The 19,691-nt window shown below is 43.3% G+C and overlaps 1 protein-coding gene across 1 annotated transcript in view; it reads right to left on the bottom strand.

Annotated features, from left to right (window-relative positions):
* The window catches only part of RGS6 (regulator of G protein signaling 6), a 226,650-nt gene that overhangs the window by 87,815 nt on the left and 119,144 nt on the right, over window positions 1-19,691 (bottom strand). The window contains exon 3 of the mRNA XM_030451964.1: window positions 18,981-19,080. Coding sequence (XP_030307824.1) covers window positions 18,981-19,080 — 100 coding nt within the window. The remainder of the gene's footprint in view (window positions 1-18,980; window positions 19,081-19,691) is intronic.

Here is a 19,691-nt window from a genome sequence, read left to right as displayed (position 1 = left end):
CCTTTTTCAGAGGCATTTGAAGTGTTTCACCAAGCCATGTAGTTACTGGAGTTTACCCGTGGTTCCAAGCATTTGGCTCTGTATTTAGCTGGCATAACATCCCAGGCTGAATTCATCAGGTTATGCCTTTTCCTTTTGCAATTTAGCAGTCAGTACCTTGCAAAACAGATTAAAATTTCTAGAAAAACAGTGGCATATTTTTTCTTTAGCTATGCTCATGTGCAATTATGTATTTTAAACATTCCATCCACAACATGTAAACATTTTAGTTCACTCCCAGTAAAATAAAGAGCTATGTAACTCACATCAGTCTTCCAGTGCTTCAGAGACCTCTTGAAAAAGACCAACCACATGTATCAAAATTGTCCCTTAAGTATAAGTAGATCATTTCTTGCATTAAAGTATTCACTAATGCAACATTAAAGGGAAAAAGTACCCTGGAGTTCACATATTTTACTAACTCTAAGCCACATACTTCAGACAATGGTGGATGTCTGCTTTGGAGGTTTTTTCCCATACATTCCAGGTATATTTATAAATCCAACATACAGCAAACCACCATTAACAAGTTTTGCATGAAAATGTGACCATTCAGCATGATCCTAATGAAGCATAAAAGGCTAAAGCCATCTCTGTGACTCAAGCACAGCCCAGAGATAAGACAAGAACACTGTGGTGATCGGTAGCAAACAAGGTTAGTACAGCAGCAGAAAGTTGAACATATCCAGGATGCTGTGGAATAAAGAAGGGAAAAATACTTCCTTGATCTACAAGAAAACATGAAATCTTTAAGTATGCTTGCACATGAAGGATGAGATGTCCTGGCTGCTAAGCATCTTCCTGCACAGTGAAGATGGTACTCCATGGCACCAGCAATACCTCCAGACTTAAAAGCATGTTCTCAAACAGCCTCTTCATCTACAATTAAGTAACTGAAATGGTTACTTGACTATCACATTCTATTAGCCACGTTATAAGCAAGCAACTATTCTAAATGTCTACATATTAACCTGAATATTCTTTTGCTAAGATGCTCAAATCCAGTTCGTGAGTGCAAAGGCAAAAAGTACATTCTCTAAACATCTGCAGGATTTTCTATATGATAATTTAAAATGCTGTAAAAAAATTTAATCATACTCAGAGTATTTGCTGGAAGGTGTTTTAATCTTTAATGGGAGGGAAAAACACTTGTTCTGCATCTGAGAAATGAAAACATGATCAAATCCAAACAGAACGGCAAAACATCTGACTGCATCCCCTACAGTGTTCCTCCTAGCAAGCAGCTGGAAACTGAGAAACATACCAGCACAGGTTTGCTAACTGCTTTTTTCCTTACATGCTACCCTAGAAAGCCACCATGGGATCCATGGCCAGACAGAATATTGGTGGGCTCTGATATGATTCCAAGTGGTCATATTTAACACACCCTAGAGCCTACCTTCTGCAGTTCATACCTGCTAACTTGCTCCATACAAGTCTCACTTGAGAGAAATCTTCTGTTAGTCCAGACAGCTGCAGATGATCAGGAAAAAGGCAGAAGCAAGAGTGAAGAGACACCACTGAAAAACACCACTGCCCCCAGTGCCTACAGGGTACTTACACAGGTATCATCTTCCTTGTGTGGTCCCAAGGGAAGCTGCAGGCATGGATGTCCACAGCTTCACAGGAACCTAACCTTTCAGAAAGCTTCTATCCCAACACCAGCAGGGATCCTGGAGAATCTCTCATGACTGTTCTGAAAAAATGTGCCTCAGAATAGGGCACCTGCAGCAAATTCCCTAAGGAGATACAGTCTCCAAAGCTCCTTCAGCAAGCTCTCACCAAAACTATGGTAATCTGCATTATCATCACTACTACAGCTCTATCTGGCAGCTTTGATGAGTGGTAAAGAGTAGGTTGTGTATTACCTTGTGTGCCCATAACATACTGTAAGATACTATAACATACACTTTCCACACTAAAAGCTTAATCTATAAAACCCAAGAATAAAAAAATAGTTCATGTGACAAAACAAAATGCAGCTGCCACTCTTCTTAACACACGAGTCTATATAGGTTTACATTAGAAGCAGAACAGTGCAATTCAACACTACCTCTCCAGAAGTTTGCTATTCAATAGGACAAGACAGGACAAATCCCATGAATTACTCCCTCTCTTACCCAAGTGAGACAGAAAGAGGCTCAGTCAGGTTGATCAGACACTGCTAAGTGAGAAAGCTGAAGAGCAGATGCTACCTTCCTGTAATCAGTGGAGCCAGGTGGCTCAACAGATCCATGCAGACCTGATGGAAACAAGCTGCAGGTTTTACCTCTCCCTGCAGCAGCACATTAACTCATCTTTCTCAGTGTCACCTGCAAAGGTCACACCTCCTGCTCTACAGAGCAAACCTCCAGGCCCACATTAATGATCACTGTTACCCAGAGGCAGCCTGAGGTGAGAATATCTAACTCCAGGTGACCATAACAATCAAGATGTGATAGCTTTTCAGCTTCTTCTCACATCCCCTCCCAACCTCCTCTTGCTATGTGCTACCTTACACATATTAGAATATGTCTGGTCTAATCCCTGAGAAACTAGGAGTATTTTAACATGCTTCTGCCAAGGATCCTGCTTGCCATGTCTCCATGCTTCTCAGTCATAGCAAGGAAAGGGACAGTCTTGTACATACGTTCACCTGTGCAACAAACCTCTTGTCTAACACCAGGCAAGTAATTCACTCTTTTATCTTCATTAATTGCACAAATGAATACAATCAAACCTCGGAAGACTTCTGTCGAGCTGTGCAGTTTAGTGATGTGAGAGACAAAAAGACCATACAAAACCCCAGATCACCTGCTTGTGTCTGACCTTTCTAAACTTCACAGAATCACAGAATGGTTTGGGTTAGAAGGGACAGTGCAAATCAGCTTGTTCTAAACCCCCTGCCATGGGCAGGGACACCTCCTTCTGAACCAAGCTGCCCAAACCCCATCTATCCTGGCCTCAAACGCCAGGCCCAGGAACCTGGGAGTGTACCTGAGAGTCTGCTCCAAATACAAGTGGCCAAGAAGAAAGTGAAGGACAGGACAGCAGAGGAGGAGGAGGAGGAGGACACCAGAAGGGAGTGGGGGTTAATGGTACAAAGCACAAAATAAAATGAGTGTGAGTGTGAAGCAAACCAGCCTGGGTGAGCCTGTGCAGAACCTGACACTTGAGGGAAGCACCAAAAACAATGCAGAAAGAACAGAGAGGGACTAAAGGGTGAGTAGGGTGAGCATTTTTTTTTTTTTTTTACAAAAACGAACCTTTTTTTTTAAAAAGGTGCTAGTAAGGAACCCACTGTAGTACACAAATCTCTAACAAACTGCCCCTACAATGGGCAACCCCAACCCATGAACGGACTATCCCAGGAGTCCCAGGGAAGAGGAGTGGATGCTGAGAAAAACAGAAGGCTGTTTTAAAGATTTGGGGTTTTTTTTTGACAGCATGGGCACTAACAGAGTGAACCCTACTTTCACAACAGTACTTGCAGACTGACAAACCTCCAGCCTGGTACTGCACATGCAAAGCTTTTTTCCTCAGTCCGGTACCTGACACCCTGTGTGACTTTACCAGCACTCACACGATCTGCTTTAATAACACTACCTTGAGTTGTAGAATATAAACCTCTGTTTCAGAAAATGCTTTGTTGCCTGACACTGCTTAGAAGAAAATTCATGCAACCCATCCCTGAAACATCCAAACTGGTAAGAGACCCTTTGACTGCTGAAGAGACATGATGAAAAGGAATTCAATTTTGAAATGTCTGGATTAAACAATTGACAGGCGAGGAGCAGAGGGTTTGGTGGCACAGAAGACAGCTGTTTCCAGAGGTGTGCCTAAACTGACAGAATCTAGATGTTATGAATGAGAACTTGGCAAAGCTAAAGAAGCTTGCCACAGCAGAGGTGGGAATCCAAATTTTAATGATTCAACTAAAGAATGCCAAAGCTGGTGGAAAACACTGAGCTATTTCTACCTCTGTGTCCTTACGGCTGCCCTCACACTACTGTGGGTGTAATTACATAAGGCAACAAAATCCCTTAATGGAAGGTAGAATTATTTAAGGAAAACAGCTGGCAAATTTAGACCTAAGTAGGAGCACAGAAATGTCAGCTCTGAACTGAGTGTGTCAAACATGACCCAGATACCTAATTAGAAGTTATGCTCAAAACTAACTGGCACAGGGCTCCAGAAACACAGCAGAGAGGCTGCAATTGCCCTGATTGCATTAGATACTGTTCCCATCCCCTCACTATTCCCCAGCTTTGATTTTACAACACTGAGAAATTTGTCAGGAAAAAGGAGGGGAGAGCAGTGTTCCAGAATAATGATGTAAAAAGCCTCATCTGTGAGCCTTGAGGGGTCAAGGTTGTCAGAGTGCTTCTCCTAGCACTGAGAGATGGCTTCATGCCTGTCCCCACTTAGCTTCATGCCTGTCCCCAGCTGACCTGCTCTGAGACAGCATCCACCCTGGGGGACTGTGGAGCAGGGAGTGGGATGCTCTCCTCTGTGTGTGCTCTCCTGCCTGTGGTGACTTCCCTGCATCAGGCACCCCAACCTAACAGGCTCCAGCAACCCCAGAAAAATACTTGAGGAAAGAAAACTGAATGAATGTGGAGGAGTCCACAAAACCCAAAGGCAGCTCTGTCTCATGTTTATTTATGTTCACATACAGAACAAGCATCTGCAGCTGAGTCCCAAGACACCAAAAGGATAACAATATAGAGGAATATAACACATTAATTAAGAAAGGGTCTACGAAAGCTAACTATAATCAGTCAAAATATTACTTCCTTAAAATACAGCAGTCTGCAAGAAGAAAGCCCTGTGTTTACTTTAGTTTTTCCTTATGCTATTTTCCAGCGTGTCAGAGAAAAATGTTTTAAATGAAAGTATCCAAATACAGAGGAATACACTCATGAGTGTCTTGTACAGGGATCTACAAGGATCACCTGCAGAGATTTTCAGTTATTTAAATGAGTGAGAAGATCCCCATGGAATAGCCCATACAAATCTACGAGGGAGAACAGTCTGTAAAGTAAGACTGTAATCTGCCCATGGGCTTTATTGGAGCCAAGGCATGAAATAATATTTATAAAACTAGGTGGGTTTCCTAACTTTATGCTCAGGGACCACTGCTGGCAAGAGGAGCAGTAGGAGCAGCATGTCACTGACAGAGATACTCATTAATTTGTGGATATATCAGGGAAAATAACAAAGGTAACGGAGTGCTCACCAGACCCTCCCTTGACAGGCATCTTCCTGTTGGGAACTGGCATCCAGTAACACCAGCAGCCAGTGTGGTGCCCAGTCACTGAGGAGGAAGGGGGTTGTGGAGCAGGATCAGGGAGGTGACACTACCCCTGCACTTGCCATTAGTGCAGCACTTAATGGAAAGCATTGGACACTTCTGGTGCTTTCTGTTCAAAAAGGTTGTTAAAAACTTGGGAAACGGTCCAGGGGAGATGCACAAGAGGAATTAAAGGCTTGGAAAAAGCAGTCTGATATGCTTCCAGGTACACAGTTTATTAAAAACTTCACAAAGAGAAGTGGCTATTTCAGTGACTAAGGAAGTATCTTTCTGGGGAGAAGAGATGTCTTCACTATCTACCATAAACACCAGGTTCAATACCAGAAAGTGATACGGACAAAGAACAGAAACAAGAAACTTTGGGGCATATTGCTACTTTTCTAAGGGTGATAACATCTTTTCTATAGGTTAAAGCAGATTTTTTTATGCCAGGCATATTTAAAACTGCATACATTCTTCTAAGATCTGCAGGTGTAAAGAGGATGTGAAGGAGGGAAGCTGACTGTGAGCAGACTGAACCAAAGGACCACCACAACCTCTTGTTGCACAGGTCATAGAATCATAGAATTGGCTGGGTTGGAAGGGACCTCAGAGATCGAGTCCAACCCTTGAACCACCGTTGTGGTTGCTAGACCATGGCACTGAGTGCCACATCCAGTCTCTTTTGAAATATCTCCAGACACGGAGAATCCACTACTTCCCTGGGCAGCCCATTCCAATGCCTGATCACCCTCTCCAGAAAGAAATTCTTTCTCATCTCCAACCTAAACCTCCCCTGGCACAACTTGAGACCCTGCCCTCTTGTCTTGCTGAGAGTTGCCTGGGAAAAGAGCCCAACTACCCCCTGGCTCCAACCTCCTTTCAGGGAGTTGGAGAGAGTGATGAGGTCTCCCCTGAGCCTCCTCTTCTCCAGCCTCAACACCCCCAGCTCCCTCAGCCCTTCCTCACAGGAATTCTGCTGGATCCCTTCACAGCCTCCTTGCTCTTCTCTGGACCTGCTCCAGCACCTCAATCTCCTTCCTGAGCTGAGGGGCCCAGAACTGGACACAGGACTCAAGCTGTGGCCTCACCAGTGCTGAGCACAGGGGCAGAATCCCTTCCCTGGACCTGCTGGCCACTCTGTTTCTGAGCCAGCCCAGGTCGACACAACAGGCAAAAAATCTCCATCCCTCTTCTCCCCACTCCCAGCCAGCCCTCTCCTCCCAGGAATGGGGGCTGCACTTACAGCAGTTCCAAGAGACACAAGAAAACCTCTGAGTTATTGCTGAGCACACGGTGTCAGTGTCTGAGTTGATCCCTGGCAGCTCCCACTGGGCACAACACACCAAATGGGTGGCAAAGCAAGCTTCTGAAATGAGGAAACCAAGGCGTCCTGAAAAGCTCATTTTGGAAGGTGGTTTTTTTTTTGCCTTTTTGGTTGTTTAGCACTTTCAAGTTGTTGTGCCTTTTCAATCTCTCCATTGCTACTGTGACAAGGACCTCAGAACTCTTTGGAGCTCTAAAATCAGCTCTTTCTACATGAAAAAAAAAAAAAAGATGGTATCTGTAATGCAATATCCATGTGGCAATGATGTGAACTATGAATAAACAATGCTACAGTGCAAATCTATATCACAATTTAAAAAAAGTCTAGTCTTCTAATTCTGTTTTTTACGTTTGAGAAGCAAAATACATTTTTATGAATACACCACTGCTCAATTCATTAGTTTCAGCAACAATAGCTTTGTGCTTGAAATTTTATCAGAATACAGTGACCTTTATCTCTTTTCTATGGCTTCTGCTGTGTCCCTAGCAAGTTGTCCTGGCTCTCTGGTGGCAGAAAAATGTAGAAAACAAAACACTGGACATCTGACAAATACCTCATTTGCTAAAATGTGCAGCCTTCAGAGAGTCAGAGTAATTAGGGAAATAGGGATGAAATTACTGAATACCTAGAGCAGAGGCAGAATATCAAAAGAGTAAAATCCACCAGGAATTATTCATTCAGGTGTATCTGCAATAATTTTGGCATTAACCAGCAAACAATCAAGTGTCAAAAAAACCCAAAACAACCCACACCCAAGAAAGAAAAACCACCAAAACACACACAATCCTATCCTCAATAAAAACAGGTACAAAAAAAAAAACAAACCAGAATAAGACTTCCTATGCAAGATAACACAAAACTGTACCATAATTGGATGTAAAACCTTCCCCTGCTATACACCAACACTACTTTTCTCATTGCTCTATGGCTTGGGGTTTTTTTTATGTTAAGTATAGTCATCATTTTCTATTAACCAGCTTCTCAAAGTTTCCTGCATGTTTTATTCCTCTAGGCAAGAGTTAATCTGGAATCCTGGCCATAATGTGGAGGTATCTGCAAGGAGAAAATTCTTATTGTGCAAGTGACCTTGTTATGGAGTAGAATCCTGAGACTCTCTTCTTGCAAAGCATGTGGCCATAAAATAGGAATTAACTGAACTAAGACCTAATGTCTTACTTTTATTTCTCTGCAGGACCAAAATATAATTTTCTTCCCTGCATGTGGTAGTGAATCATACATCAAAAATATCCAAGCTCATTGATTCACACCATACTCAAAACAAATCCATGGGAAACCAGCGAGCAATTTTGAGAGATTTATCCACACAGGGGAAAAAAAAAATAAAAATTAAAGAAAGCATGCAAATGTGTATTATTTGTAATGCTGGATATGTATGGAAAGCCTGAAAGATTTTTCATTTTCCTGCTTATGTCTTTTGATGGAAGATTCTAAAGCCAAATCCCTGTCATTCTCAGGTGCTATGTACTGCAAATACAAAAGTGAAGAGCTGAGTAATTGTGCTGGAACAGGCAGAATTAAACAAGTTACTCATCAACTCTTCAGGGTGCCCCCACAAACCAGGAATGCATTTTGTCCACTCCAGCACTAAACCAACAAACAACCAAACAACTGAACAAAACCCTTCAACTACAGCATCTTCTGGTGATGTATTAGAACAGCCCCCGTGCAGCAAATGTGAAAACCAGCATACTACTTATGGCTGGTAAAAATAAGCTAGTGCACTGTGTAATTCTTTGTAGTATTTAAAGTAAAACTCCAAACCCAGCCCTTCCTTCTCATCCTGCCCCCACTATGTTAATGGTAACCTCAGTGCTGTAACTGAGGTATACATAGAAGAATGAGTCACTTACCAAAGTTAATGTATGTGTAAAAGAATTGAAAATGATCCATGAGACTGGATTTCCAGTTAGTAAAGTTAACTTCTGCATTTCATTAGAACAACAAGGAAAAAAAGAAACAAAAAAAACCAAACTCCAGAACAAAGAGTTGTATTTTGCAATTTAAGCCCTTTAATTAAAAAGCAAGTAAGAATCTGCTCAAGAAATAACATCCTGAACATTGCTTCGACTAAAACAGCCAAAGAGTGCTAGATAAGAAGGAACAGAACAGAACACAGAGATTTGGGGCAGCCAGACACTCTCAAGCCATACCTGGAACTCTGTAGAATGTACCTGAGACCTCTCCTGCTGGGAACACAGGCCCACTCTGAAAGTTGCCCAAAATTGCCTAACTGTGGCTATAATCAAAGTCAATCATCTTGGACCCTATAAATATTGGATGTAAGAGGGAAGGTCTCTGGAGCTCTCCAGGACTGCATGGACCTGTGGCCTGCATCACATGTGGCTCATGAAGGAAACTGGTTTATGGGATTGAAATAAGTAGCCAGCCACTTCTCTTAAATAAGGAGAAAAATCAGATTATACTGATACAAGGTGACTGTTGGATAACTGGGGAGGAAGAATCCAACTTCTTTCATGGCATCAGGTACCAAAATTTAACATCTTACCAGGTAAATCTCTATATACCTGTGTGTGTGTGAGTTTGTGCACAATTTAGAAATTTTGTTTAGTTTTTTTACTTGAATCCCTGTTTTGATTAAATTGATTCTTGACTGTAAAGTTATTAGAAAATCATATAATCTAATTTTGTGATTCGTTATATTACTGTTAAACAATCTTAATTTACTGCTCTTCCAAATCACACCAGACTTATAATTCTGTTTCAAGCACTACTCTGAAACCTCTACACTTAAACCCCTTCCTTGTTAACCACTGACCAAGTCTGAGACTGGCAGTGGATCCAGCAACACCCAGGCTCCTCTCTGAGAAGTAGTTCAGAAGGCTAAGGGGTCCACTCTGAACCTTGTGACTCAATGGAAGGGTCTTCCTCCTTCTTTTCCCTAATTCCTGCACAAACCACTCCAGCCCATCCCGAACTCAGTCTCCCCCATACCTGTGTTAATCACTTCCCTTGATCCCTGCATCAATTACTTCCATCTGTTTCCCCACGTGCCCCTTCCACATGGTAAGTCATAAGAGTGAATCTTGCCACCGAATTCTGGGAAGCCACAGTTTAACAAATCTATCCTAAAAATCACCCCTTCCTGAGAGCTTTGCCAGTGATTCCTTAAGCAACCATAATACCTTCCACTCCTGCCTGTGGCAGCATGGTACAACGAGGCTGATGTGTTCGTGGAGCAACGAGAGGCTTTATTTTTCTAGTGGGTTGTCCTGGTTTGGGCCAGGATAAAGGTGATTTTCTGTTTTGTACTTTTACTTTTAGCTAAGTCTCTTGTAAGTAGTTGCACTTGCTGAAATTAACAGCAAGTTTCTCAGTCTGTGTGTGCTTCTAGGACTGATAACACTTGATGTTTATAGTTACTGCTAGAGACTGGTGTGCAGAGCCAAGGACACTGCTCAGCTCTGAGGAAAACATTTTACTGTCCAGGAGGATAAAGAGGTCCCACCTGAACCCTCCTTTGGGGAGGAACAGACAAGAGAGATGCCAGAATTGACCAAACAGAGGATTCCATCCCATATACGTCACACTCAGTATAAATTTGAGACATCACGAGGGCCGAGCCAGATCTTTTCCGGATTTCCTGATTTCCTGATTTCCTGCTTCCCTTCCTTCACCCGGCATCCTGGAAGGATCCCGTCCGTTCGTCTGCCTGTGCTCCTGATCCATCCCAGCCCATATCTGTGTGTTCCTGCCTCCGGTTCCCGACTGCTGCCGACTCCAGGATTCCAGCCTGGACTTTCCCAGGGCTGCCCTGCAGCCTCGGTGGTGACGTGAGAGTTATTGGGGGAAAGGGGGAGGAATGTGGTTTCCATTTTCCTGTATATTTGTATATATTTAGTCATTTTTCCTATTTATCATTCCTGTTTCATTAAAGCTGTGTAGTTTAGTTTCCAACCCATCAGTCTCTCTCCCTTATTCTCTCTCCTTTCTTTATCAAGGAGAGAGAGATTAATAGAGAGCATCTGTTATTCGGTTTAATCGCCGGGCCAGTGTTAAACCGTGACATGGGTGCAATGGCATCAAATTAAAGCAACAGATGAAAGCAAGGGTTGTCAAACCACAATCAAAGATTTGCTCCTTCACACTGCTACTGATTGCTGCTTTTGTGGTAGCTCAAGGTAAATATGGTTTCTCTCAGGGTCAGATCTCCACACACACCCTCAGTGAGTATGTGGCTTCTCAGGCTCAGCAGCAGCAAAGCTGCTCTGCCGTGTATTTCATGCTCAGCAGCCCCCAGGAGTGCTGGAGGCAGGGTGCAAACAAAGCAAGAGGTGTGAAAAAACTGAACTGTGATGGTAGAGCCTTCACCACACAACTCCCAGGTTGCTGTGAATTGAAGACAGGTGAATTATTGCAACAAGAGTGCAGTCTGCTTGACACTCACATCCAAAAATCAAACCCTCACAGTACTTATAATTAATCTCTGCTCTTCTGCTGTGTCATTCAGATCTGGAAACAAACTTTTGTAATAATGCTGTGCTTTTGAAGATAGCAAGATGAATGCAGGAAAGCATTAATCATTCATCCCTATGAATTTCTACAGGCATTGAAATATTCTTGACTTTTCTTCTAAATGCTTTATTCATTAGCCACAATATTCCATCAGCTAAATGCTGTGTTTCAGAATAAACTGAAGTCAGCAACAAGAATGCTCATAATATGGAACATTTTTTGTTATTGTGGCTGAATTACCAATTCATCTAAACCCTGGAGTTCATCAGGTAATTTACCATCAGATCTGTCTCTACTGCAGCTTTTAGTCACTACTGAAAGGCCTAAAAGCAATTATTTGGGAAGAAAAAAAAACACCACCACATTTTTAATAGACCTGCTTTACTCCAAGCTCATAGCTTTCATCTGATGCCTTCCAGTCCAGTAATTTTTATGCTCATATTCTTCAATAATTTTGCATTACTCTAGCTTTTGTCCAGGTAGCAATAAGGTCATTTTGGTATTATTTTTCCTACTGGAAACATCTCTGGTGACTAGAAAGAGCAGAAAAATTACTGCAGAGAGATAAATCTGGACCTTTTGATGATTTTTCATTGTATTTTTATTGCCCAGAGGAATATCCACATAGCATAATTATTTAAGCTTCTGATACATCATATTTTCATTTGACAGCTCTAGCAAGGACAAGAAGGACCAGGAAGGTCCTTCATAATTGTAATGTAAGGAAATGAAATCCCTCATATTATGCAGTGCTTTTAACATAGCTTTTGGGAGGCTATTTTACTGACAGAATACTAAGACCTCAAGATGTATTTCATAAGCATCCTGCAGTGCCCCAAGCCAAATTTTAATGTGCCCACTGCTGTGATGTGCTGCTTTTCCTCCAGTGTTTTCCACCTCAGGTATGACAGCTCCCAAGTGCTGTCATATGAATGTGTGTGACTACATAAAGTGCCCCATTTGGGCAACTTTAAAAGTGATGCTTAGAATCATAGAATTGGCTGGGTTGGAAGGGACCTCAGAGATCATCAAGTCCAACCCTTGATCCACTCCCCCCGTGGTTCCCAGCCCATGGCACTCAGTGCCACATCCAGGCTCTTTGGAAAGATCTCCAGACATGGAGAATCCACTACTTCCCTGGGCAGCCCATTCCAATGCCTGATCACCCTCTCCAGAAAGAAATTCTTTCTCATCTCCAACCTAAACCTCCCCTGGCACAACTTGAGACCCTGCCCTCTTGTCTTGCTGAGAGTTGCCTGGGAAAAGAGCCCAACCCCCCCCCGGCTCCAACCTCCTTTCAGGGAGTTGGAGAGAGTGATGAGGTCTCCCCTGAGCCTCCTCTTCTCCAGCCTCAACACCCCCAGCTCCCTCAGCCTCTCCTCATAGGATCTGTGCTCCAGTCCCTTCACAGCCTCCTTGCTCTTCTCTGGACCTGCTCCAGGACCTCAATCTCCTTCCTGAGCTGAGGGGCCCAGAACTGGACACAGGACTCAAGCTGTGGCCTCACCAGAGCTGAGCACAGGGGCAGAATCCCTTCCCTGGACCTGCTGGCGACGCTGTTCCTCAGCCAGCCCAGGATGCCATTGGCCTTCTTGGCCACCTGGGCACACTGCTGGCTCATGTTCAGCTTCCTGGCAAGCCAGACTCCAAGGTCTCTCTCTGTCTGGCTGCTCTCAGCCACTCTGTCCCCAGCCTGGAGCTCCCCATGGGGTTGTTGTGGCCAAAGTGCAGGACCCGGCACTTGGCCTTGTTGAACCTCATCCCCTTGGGATCAGCCCAACTCTCCAGTCTGTCCAGGTCCCTCTGCAGAGCCCTCCTGCCTTCCAGCTGATCCACACTCCCCCCCCAGCTTAGGCAACTTCATTTAACAATACAGAATTTCTCCCATTATGTGTGCACATGTGTTTAAGGCATCTATAAGCTCAACGTGATACATGAGCACACCCAAAGGGATGAGGGGCATGGAGACAGAGAGAGGTGGCACTGACACCCTTTCTCTCAGAGCAGCTGTGGAGTCAGGCACCCTGCAATATTTGGGCTGGGTTCAGGTAGGATTCCCCATCACTGGGGGATGTGCCAGGCACAAAACGAGCCCCGCAGACCCCTACTCCCCCAGCTGGGAGAGCACAAGAGAAATCCAGCACAGGTTGTGATGAAGGGGAAGCTGCACGAACTGAACCACAGCTTGGCTGCAGCAGAGGGCAGTGATGCACAGACAGCAGCAGTCCTCATTCTGCACAGAGCCTACAAACACAGAAGCCTGTCCTTGTTTGTGTCTAGCATAAGATCCTTACCACTCCTGGATGTATTCTTAAGAAAAAAATGCACTCTCTTTGTGCGTATTTAAGTGCACAGAGAGCCACACTGAGTATTCCCTTTCAAAACTATTAATTCTCTTTGCTTTCTACTATTTGAGAACAATATCCTACCCAATTCATCTGCAACCCCCCTTGTCTTCTGAATATCCTTTAAACTTCTATTTCACAAGGTGCTGACTTGCATCTTAACAACAGGCAAAGCTCTCTGCTACACTTCAGAGAGCTGATTTTCACCTTCCCTTCCCCCATCCCTCTCACCCTTTGAAAGGTAGGAAGCTGGATGTACTTAAAAAAAAAAGGAGGAAGGAGGGAGTTGTAGATGAAGCCAGAATAACTCTTTGGCTCTTTAACTGGGTTAATTTGTCTCCTGGCACGAGAATAGAGAGCTTAAGAGAGAGCTAAAGGAAAACTGCAAGGCATGAGCTACTTGTGCAATAGCTGACATGCCTAATGCTATGTGATTCACAGCAGCTCTGAAATACTAAATTAAAAGGTATAACAACCTTCTTATTGAGGGAAGGATGGATTACATTTCCATTGGGTGCAATTTGAAGAAGAGATGCGTAAAAAAAGAAAGTACAGATTCTGATGAACAAACACAGTCTTGACTTGAATTAGTTTAAATGCAACCTGCTCAGAGCAACTGATTTGCTGTGAGAAATAAATGGATTTATATTCTTGATCAGTGTTTGCAAGCCAGTTTCTATCATGCAATTGCACAACACTGTTGAAGTTACTGAATAGCATCTGCTGTACATCAATGTGGAAAACCAACAGAAATTATACCATATTATAGATATTATGTATAGTATTGAAATTTTAACTCAAGAGCATGTTCTCTCTATCATTTGTAAACAAGTAAATACAACCAAAATTATGTTGGATATCAACTTGAGTTTTAGCAAAACAAGGTTTTTTCCTTGTTTTGCTTGTTTTACCTAAATGGGCACGGTCATGTTTAAGTGAAGGATTTCCCTTGGTTTAGATGTGGGACTATCTACCTCTGCTAACTTTGCCTGAAACAGTCAATACTGTATTTCTTGTCTCTTGTTTTTCAAAGCAAAACTACAGAGGAAAGATAAAATAAATTTTAAAATAAGGGAAGAGACTGAAGAAATCAGAACCTGTCCCATCTCCTCCCCTTGTGAGGAAGCCATAGACTGCAATGAGGTCTCCCCCTCAGCCTCCTTTTCTCCAAACTGAACAATCCAAGTGACCTCAGCTGCTCCTCGTAAGTAATCATCCCTTCCAGACCCTTCACCATCCTCATGGCTCTCCTTTGGATGCTCTCCTTACAGCTTTGATGTCTTTTCTATACCCTGGTGCCCAAACCTGCACACAGTACTCAAGATGAGGTTATACCAGTGCAGAGTGGAGAGAGGGACAATCCCCTCCCTTGCCTCTATATGCAGTTATATAGAAACCAAAAAGAAGATTAGAAAGCCAGTTTTGTTGCTGGTTAGCATAATGAGTTCTTACAACATCCTAATGACTGGGAAAATAAAGACTTACTGATTCATTTACAGAAAAAAAGATCACTATTGAAACTGTTTTCTCACTAAAAAAGAAATGGGAAACTCCATTTATTCCAGCAACTGACAGCATGAACTGGCTGATGACCCTGCCTGGGCATGGATTACAGTCAGTTTTTCCTTCCATTTGTCCATTGTGTTTCACAGAATCATAGAACTGGCTGGGTTGGAAGGGACCTCAGAGATCATCAAGTCCAACCCTTGATCCACTCCCCCCGTGGTTCCCAGCCCATGGCACTCAGTGCCACATCCAGGCTCTTTGGAAAGATCTCCAGACACGGAGAATCCACTACTTCCCTGGGCAGCCCATTCCAATGCCTGATCACCCTCTCCAGAAAGAAATTCTTTCTAATCTCCAACCTAAACCTCCCCTGGCACAACCTGAGACCCTGCCCTCTTGTCTTGCTGAGAGTTGCCTGGGAAAAGAGACCAACCCCCCCCTGGCTCCAACCTCCTTTCAGGGAGTTGGAGAGAGTGATGAGGTCTCCCCTGAGCCTCCTCTTCTCCAGCCTCAACACCCCCAGCTCCCTCAGCCTCTCCTCATAGGATCTGTGCTCCAGTCCCTTCACAGCCTCCTTGCTCTTCTCTGGACCTGCTCCAGCACCTCAATCTCCTTCCTGAGCTGAGGGGCCCAGAACTGGACACAGGACTCAAGCTGTGGCCTCACCAGGGCTGAGCACAGGGGCAGAATCCCTTCCCTGGACCTGCTGGCCACGCTGTTCCTGATTTATGCTGTATGCTAAATTTATGGACAGACAATATCATATCTGGCTCACAGATACCACACGGACTGTTTCCATCCATCTCTGTGGCCTGCCTGTAAAAGTGAAGACTTTACCAAGAAGGTAATGGTGCAATGTATCTTCCTGTGACTGACCTACTTTGAGCCAAAAGCCAGGGATGAGGATACACAAATCTACTTCTAATGCAGATTAAAACATGCCTTTGGCACAGCATCCCCACAGACTCATCATACATTCAAAAAAAAGGCTCTTTCATCAGACTCTTGTTGAGAGAGGACCACTAATGATAACTCCCTGAGGCTCCTCTTCCTCCTGTTACACAATTCCTCAGTCACAACATAGGCATCAGGAAAGAGGAAAGCAAAACAGAGATGAGTGGTTCTTTCCCTGGTATTCAAACTTAAAAGCAAACACCTACTTTGCAGTGCTACCAAAGAAGCTGCCTGTTTAGAGCACCAAGGTGCTGCTCTAATATTTCTTTTTAAGATTTTACATTTCTCCTTTAAGAAGCAATTACAGTAGAAGTGCCAAACAAAAATAAACTCCTGTTAATCACAATCACTGTCAACCTGGCAAGTAAAATAACACCTCAGTATTGCTGTTGTATTTTTCAGGTGTAAATAAGAAGTGTGAGAATGACAGAGCCCAGAAACAAAGCTCTCCCCAAGGGGGGACACAAAGTTTTTGAAACTTTCTTGTGCTCGTGATATTGAGTGGAATCAAACAAGCATTTAAATTGAGTATCTGATGATCGTAAGGATAATTCCTGTTGGAAGGATGAGGTCCAACCTCCATCTAGAGCTCTAACTTCCATCCAAAGCAAGGCCAAATGCAGAGTTAGGTCAGATTGCCCAGATCAGCTATACTCAGGGGGTTCTGAACAACTCCAAAATGATGGTGTCACATCTTCTCCAGGCTAGCAAGCCCATGTTCAGCTGCTCTGACCACAAACAACTTTCTTCCTAAACCTAGTTTGGATTACTCAAGCTGCAACTTGCATACATTGTCTACTGTGCTTCCATCACACACCCCTGAGAAAGGGTGTGATCCTGTCTTGTCTGTAGCCTCCCAATCCCTTCAGCTTTCCCTTCTTCATATTAATCAAACCCAGCATCCTCAGCTCTTGCTCAAATATAGGTGCTCCTGACTCTTCGAGAGCTCCAGCTCTCCACCCATCTATAAATTCCTTTTGGTTTTGGTGTACAAAGAGGCATCTGAAAGGAGGAATGAGAACTGGAGAAAGCTGGGTTCTCTGCTGAGCCATTGTCTTCCCAGGCTTTTCAAACTCAGAAGCTTCATGCTCTGCCCAGTCCAACACAACCAAGGTGCCTTCCAGCCATGTGAAGGGAATGGTACTGAGGTTGTTCCCCTCCAAATGTGAGAACTTTCTGTGAGGGTTTGCTCTGATTTTATCTTCATCTTTTCACTGTTCCCTGTTCTGTGAAAACCCAGAGATTTCTAGGTGATCCATCTGCACCTGCTGTTCCAGAAGAACAAAGGGGAAGGGGGCAGTTTCCATCACAACAGGGAGCTTCCAGCCAGAGTGGTACCTAAGGATCAGTATGAGTTTAGAGATGTTGTGAGGTTTCCAATTTCCTTTTTTTGAGTAACAGGTGGTGTCTTGACTAGCTCAATTGCTCTAATCAATGCTATGTATATTAACAGGAATACCAGAAACCTGTTTTAGGTAAGTAAACCTTTAGTCATCCAGTCTGGATATTGTGGACTTGAGCTCATGGAATGGGATCAGATAAATAGTTATTTTTCCCAGGAACCATCAAGAACATTTAGCTGATAGCTGCTCCAGGCATAACCTGCAATTTAGTAATATAATTTTCACACCTTATTCTAGATTCAGGTTTCTTTTCCACACTAAAAACCTAACCCTGCAACTGCCAGCTACACTGAGTCAGCACCTGGAAGCCAGTTTCAGCAAGGAGAACCTGGTGCTTGGAAACAAGGAATTAACTGGGCCGAGCCTTAAATAAAAACTTCATTCCAGTTCCCACCTTGCCTGTCTATCCTCAAGAATCCTGCAGGTATGTATGTCATCTCTGTAGATTAAACTGGACATTTTTCTGATACAGGAATATCAAATCACACTCTTGAATCAATCAGCACAACCTCAAATTCTTCTCAATCCAACTATTTTCTCAGTAAAAGTATTTTTGAAGTGCTCAGGCTGAGATACGTCCCACTGAAGGGAAGCCTCTTTCAGTGGCTCAACACCAGGTGCAATGCCAGCATGCCTTCTGACAAAAGATATTTCCCTAATATTTTACAACAGTAGAAAGTCCCCAGGAGCAAGAAAGGTCCCTTTGAACTGCCCCTTCTGCTCTCATTTATCGATGTGCTGCCTATATGCAACAAGGCAACTTTTGCATTTTAGTGACCATCTGAATTTTACTGCAGTGAAATCAAAGCCACTGAGAAGGAAACCCTTCCCTTTTCAGATCAGGAGGGGAAGCTTCCCTAAACAGACTCATCAGAATGTGTATCGTGTCTGATGTGGAAAGAGACTCTGCAGGACAGATAAAATCATATTTACCTTGCAGAAATAAAGAACATCATCATTTAAAGGCACTGCAGTAGCTAGCTGTCTCCTAATGGAAAATAGTCTACTGGTAGTTTTGTACCACTGTAGTAAAAACTGCTACAGAACTAGTGAAAGCAAGCACCAGAAAACCAAGCAGAAATCCCTCAAACAATTTACATTACCCTGAATAAACTCAAATCTATCAATGGCAAAGTTATTTGTTGCCCTAGAAGATACTCTGTCTGGAAAGATGCATAGGAATGGTTTTGTCCTCTGACTCCCAGTTCCTGCACCATCCACACTTTGGTACACAGAGCTTTAATAAAACAGCACAGATGGATCAAAGGTTTTTCACATTCCTCTACTTGGCACAGAAGCCTGGGGAAAGTCTCCAGGTGTGAGTGAGAAAACACTGGTTCAACTTTCTCTCCTGAGTTCTTTCCCAGGATCTTCGGAGTCTTATCATAGGGAATGACTCTGCCTAATTCTGCTGTAATGGCCATAAAAGCTATAAAACATTTCAAAATAAAACTCATCCCAAAGGAATATAAAAGCTTGAACAGAATCAAGAAATCTTGGTTCAATACTGCACCACATAACACTGACGTGCAGAAAAAATAAGCAGAGGGGGCACTTTTTTCTTTGATTCCTTTTTTGTGTTTGCTCATATGCACAGAACACCAGCTCACACTTTCTTCCCTGAAAACTGAGGTCCTTACCAGTGACAACGCTGGGGATTTTGGACAGAAAGCTCTTGACAGTCCGGATGGGAACTCCACCAGTTTTGTCATCCTGCATTCTCGTAACGATGTCTTCAATCTGTCAAAAGGAAAGAAAGAAAGACTTAGTGGTCTATGCAAAATGGTGCCTGGAATGTTTACATGAGTGCTGCGGTGGAGCCTGCTGGTAAAATGGTTTTCAAATGTACCATGAGTATTCCTGCACAAACATGGACCTAGAGACACAGCCACCACCTCCAAATTCAAACTCTGAGACCAGATCCCATGAGGCAACATAGACCAGCTTGGAAGAAGATGGTCAGATACTGACAATCCAACTGTAACTGCTTTTTTGGGTGTTAGAAAGGTGGTGTTTGGTCCATATGTGAATTGGGTTAGACTGCAACAAGCTTAAGGAGCTTCCTGTCCAGTTCACTTTCCCCTGTTTCCCCACATTTATTTGAATTCTCAATATTGTGACCTTGGGAGGACTTTGATTTTCCAGAGGGTCCCAGACAGTCATGAGAAGAGCATTAGACAGAACAACTGCAGAACAATTTCCCGTGTCTCATGCTGTAGGCTGGGATGATAGGTGGCTGTGGTCATCATGCAAAATAAGACAGGCAAAAGCAAAATAATCATAGAGAAAAATTGCTAGGTTTTCACAGCCAAGGAAACTTTTCTTCACAGGCACATACATAAACCATCGTC

This window comes from Calypte anna, chromosome 5A, assembly GCF_003957555.1.
Source record: "Calypte anna isolate BGI_N300 chromosome 5A, bCalAnn1_v1.p, whole genome shotgun sequence".
NCBI lineage: Eukaryota > Metazoa > Chordata > Aves > Apodiformes > Trochilidae > Calypte > Calypte anna.
Note: the sequence above shows the minus strand (reverse complement) of the source record. Positions and strands in the feature narration are given on the sequence as shown.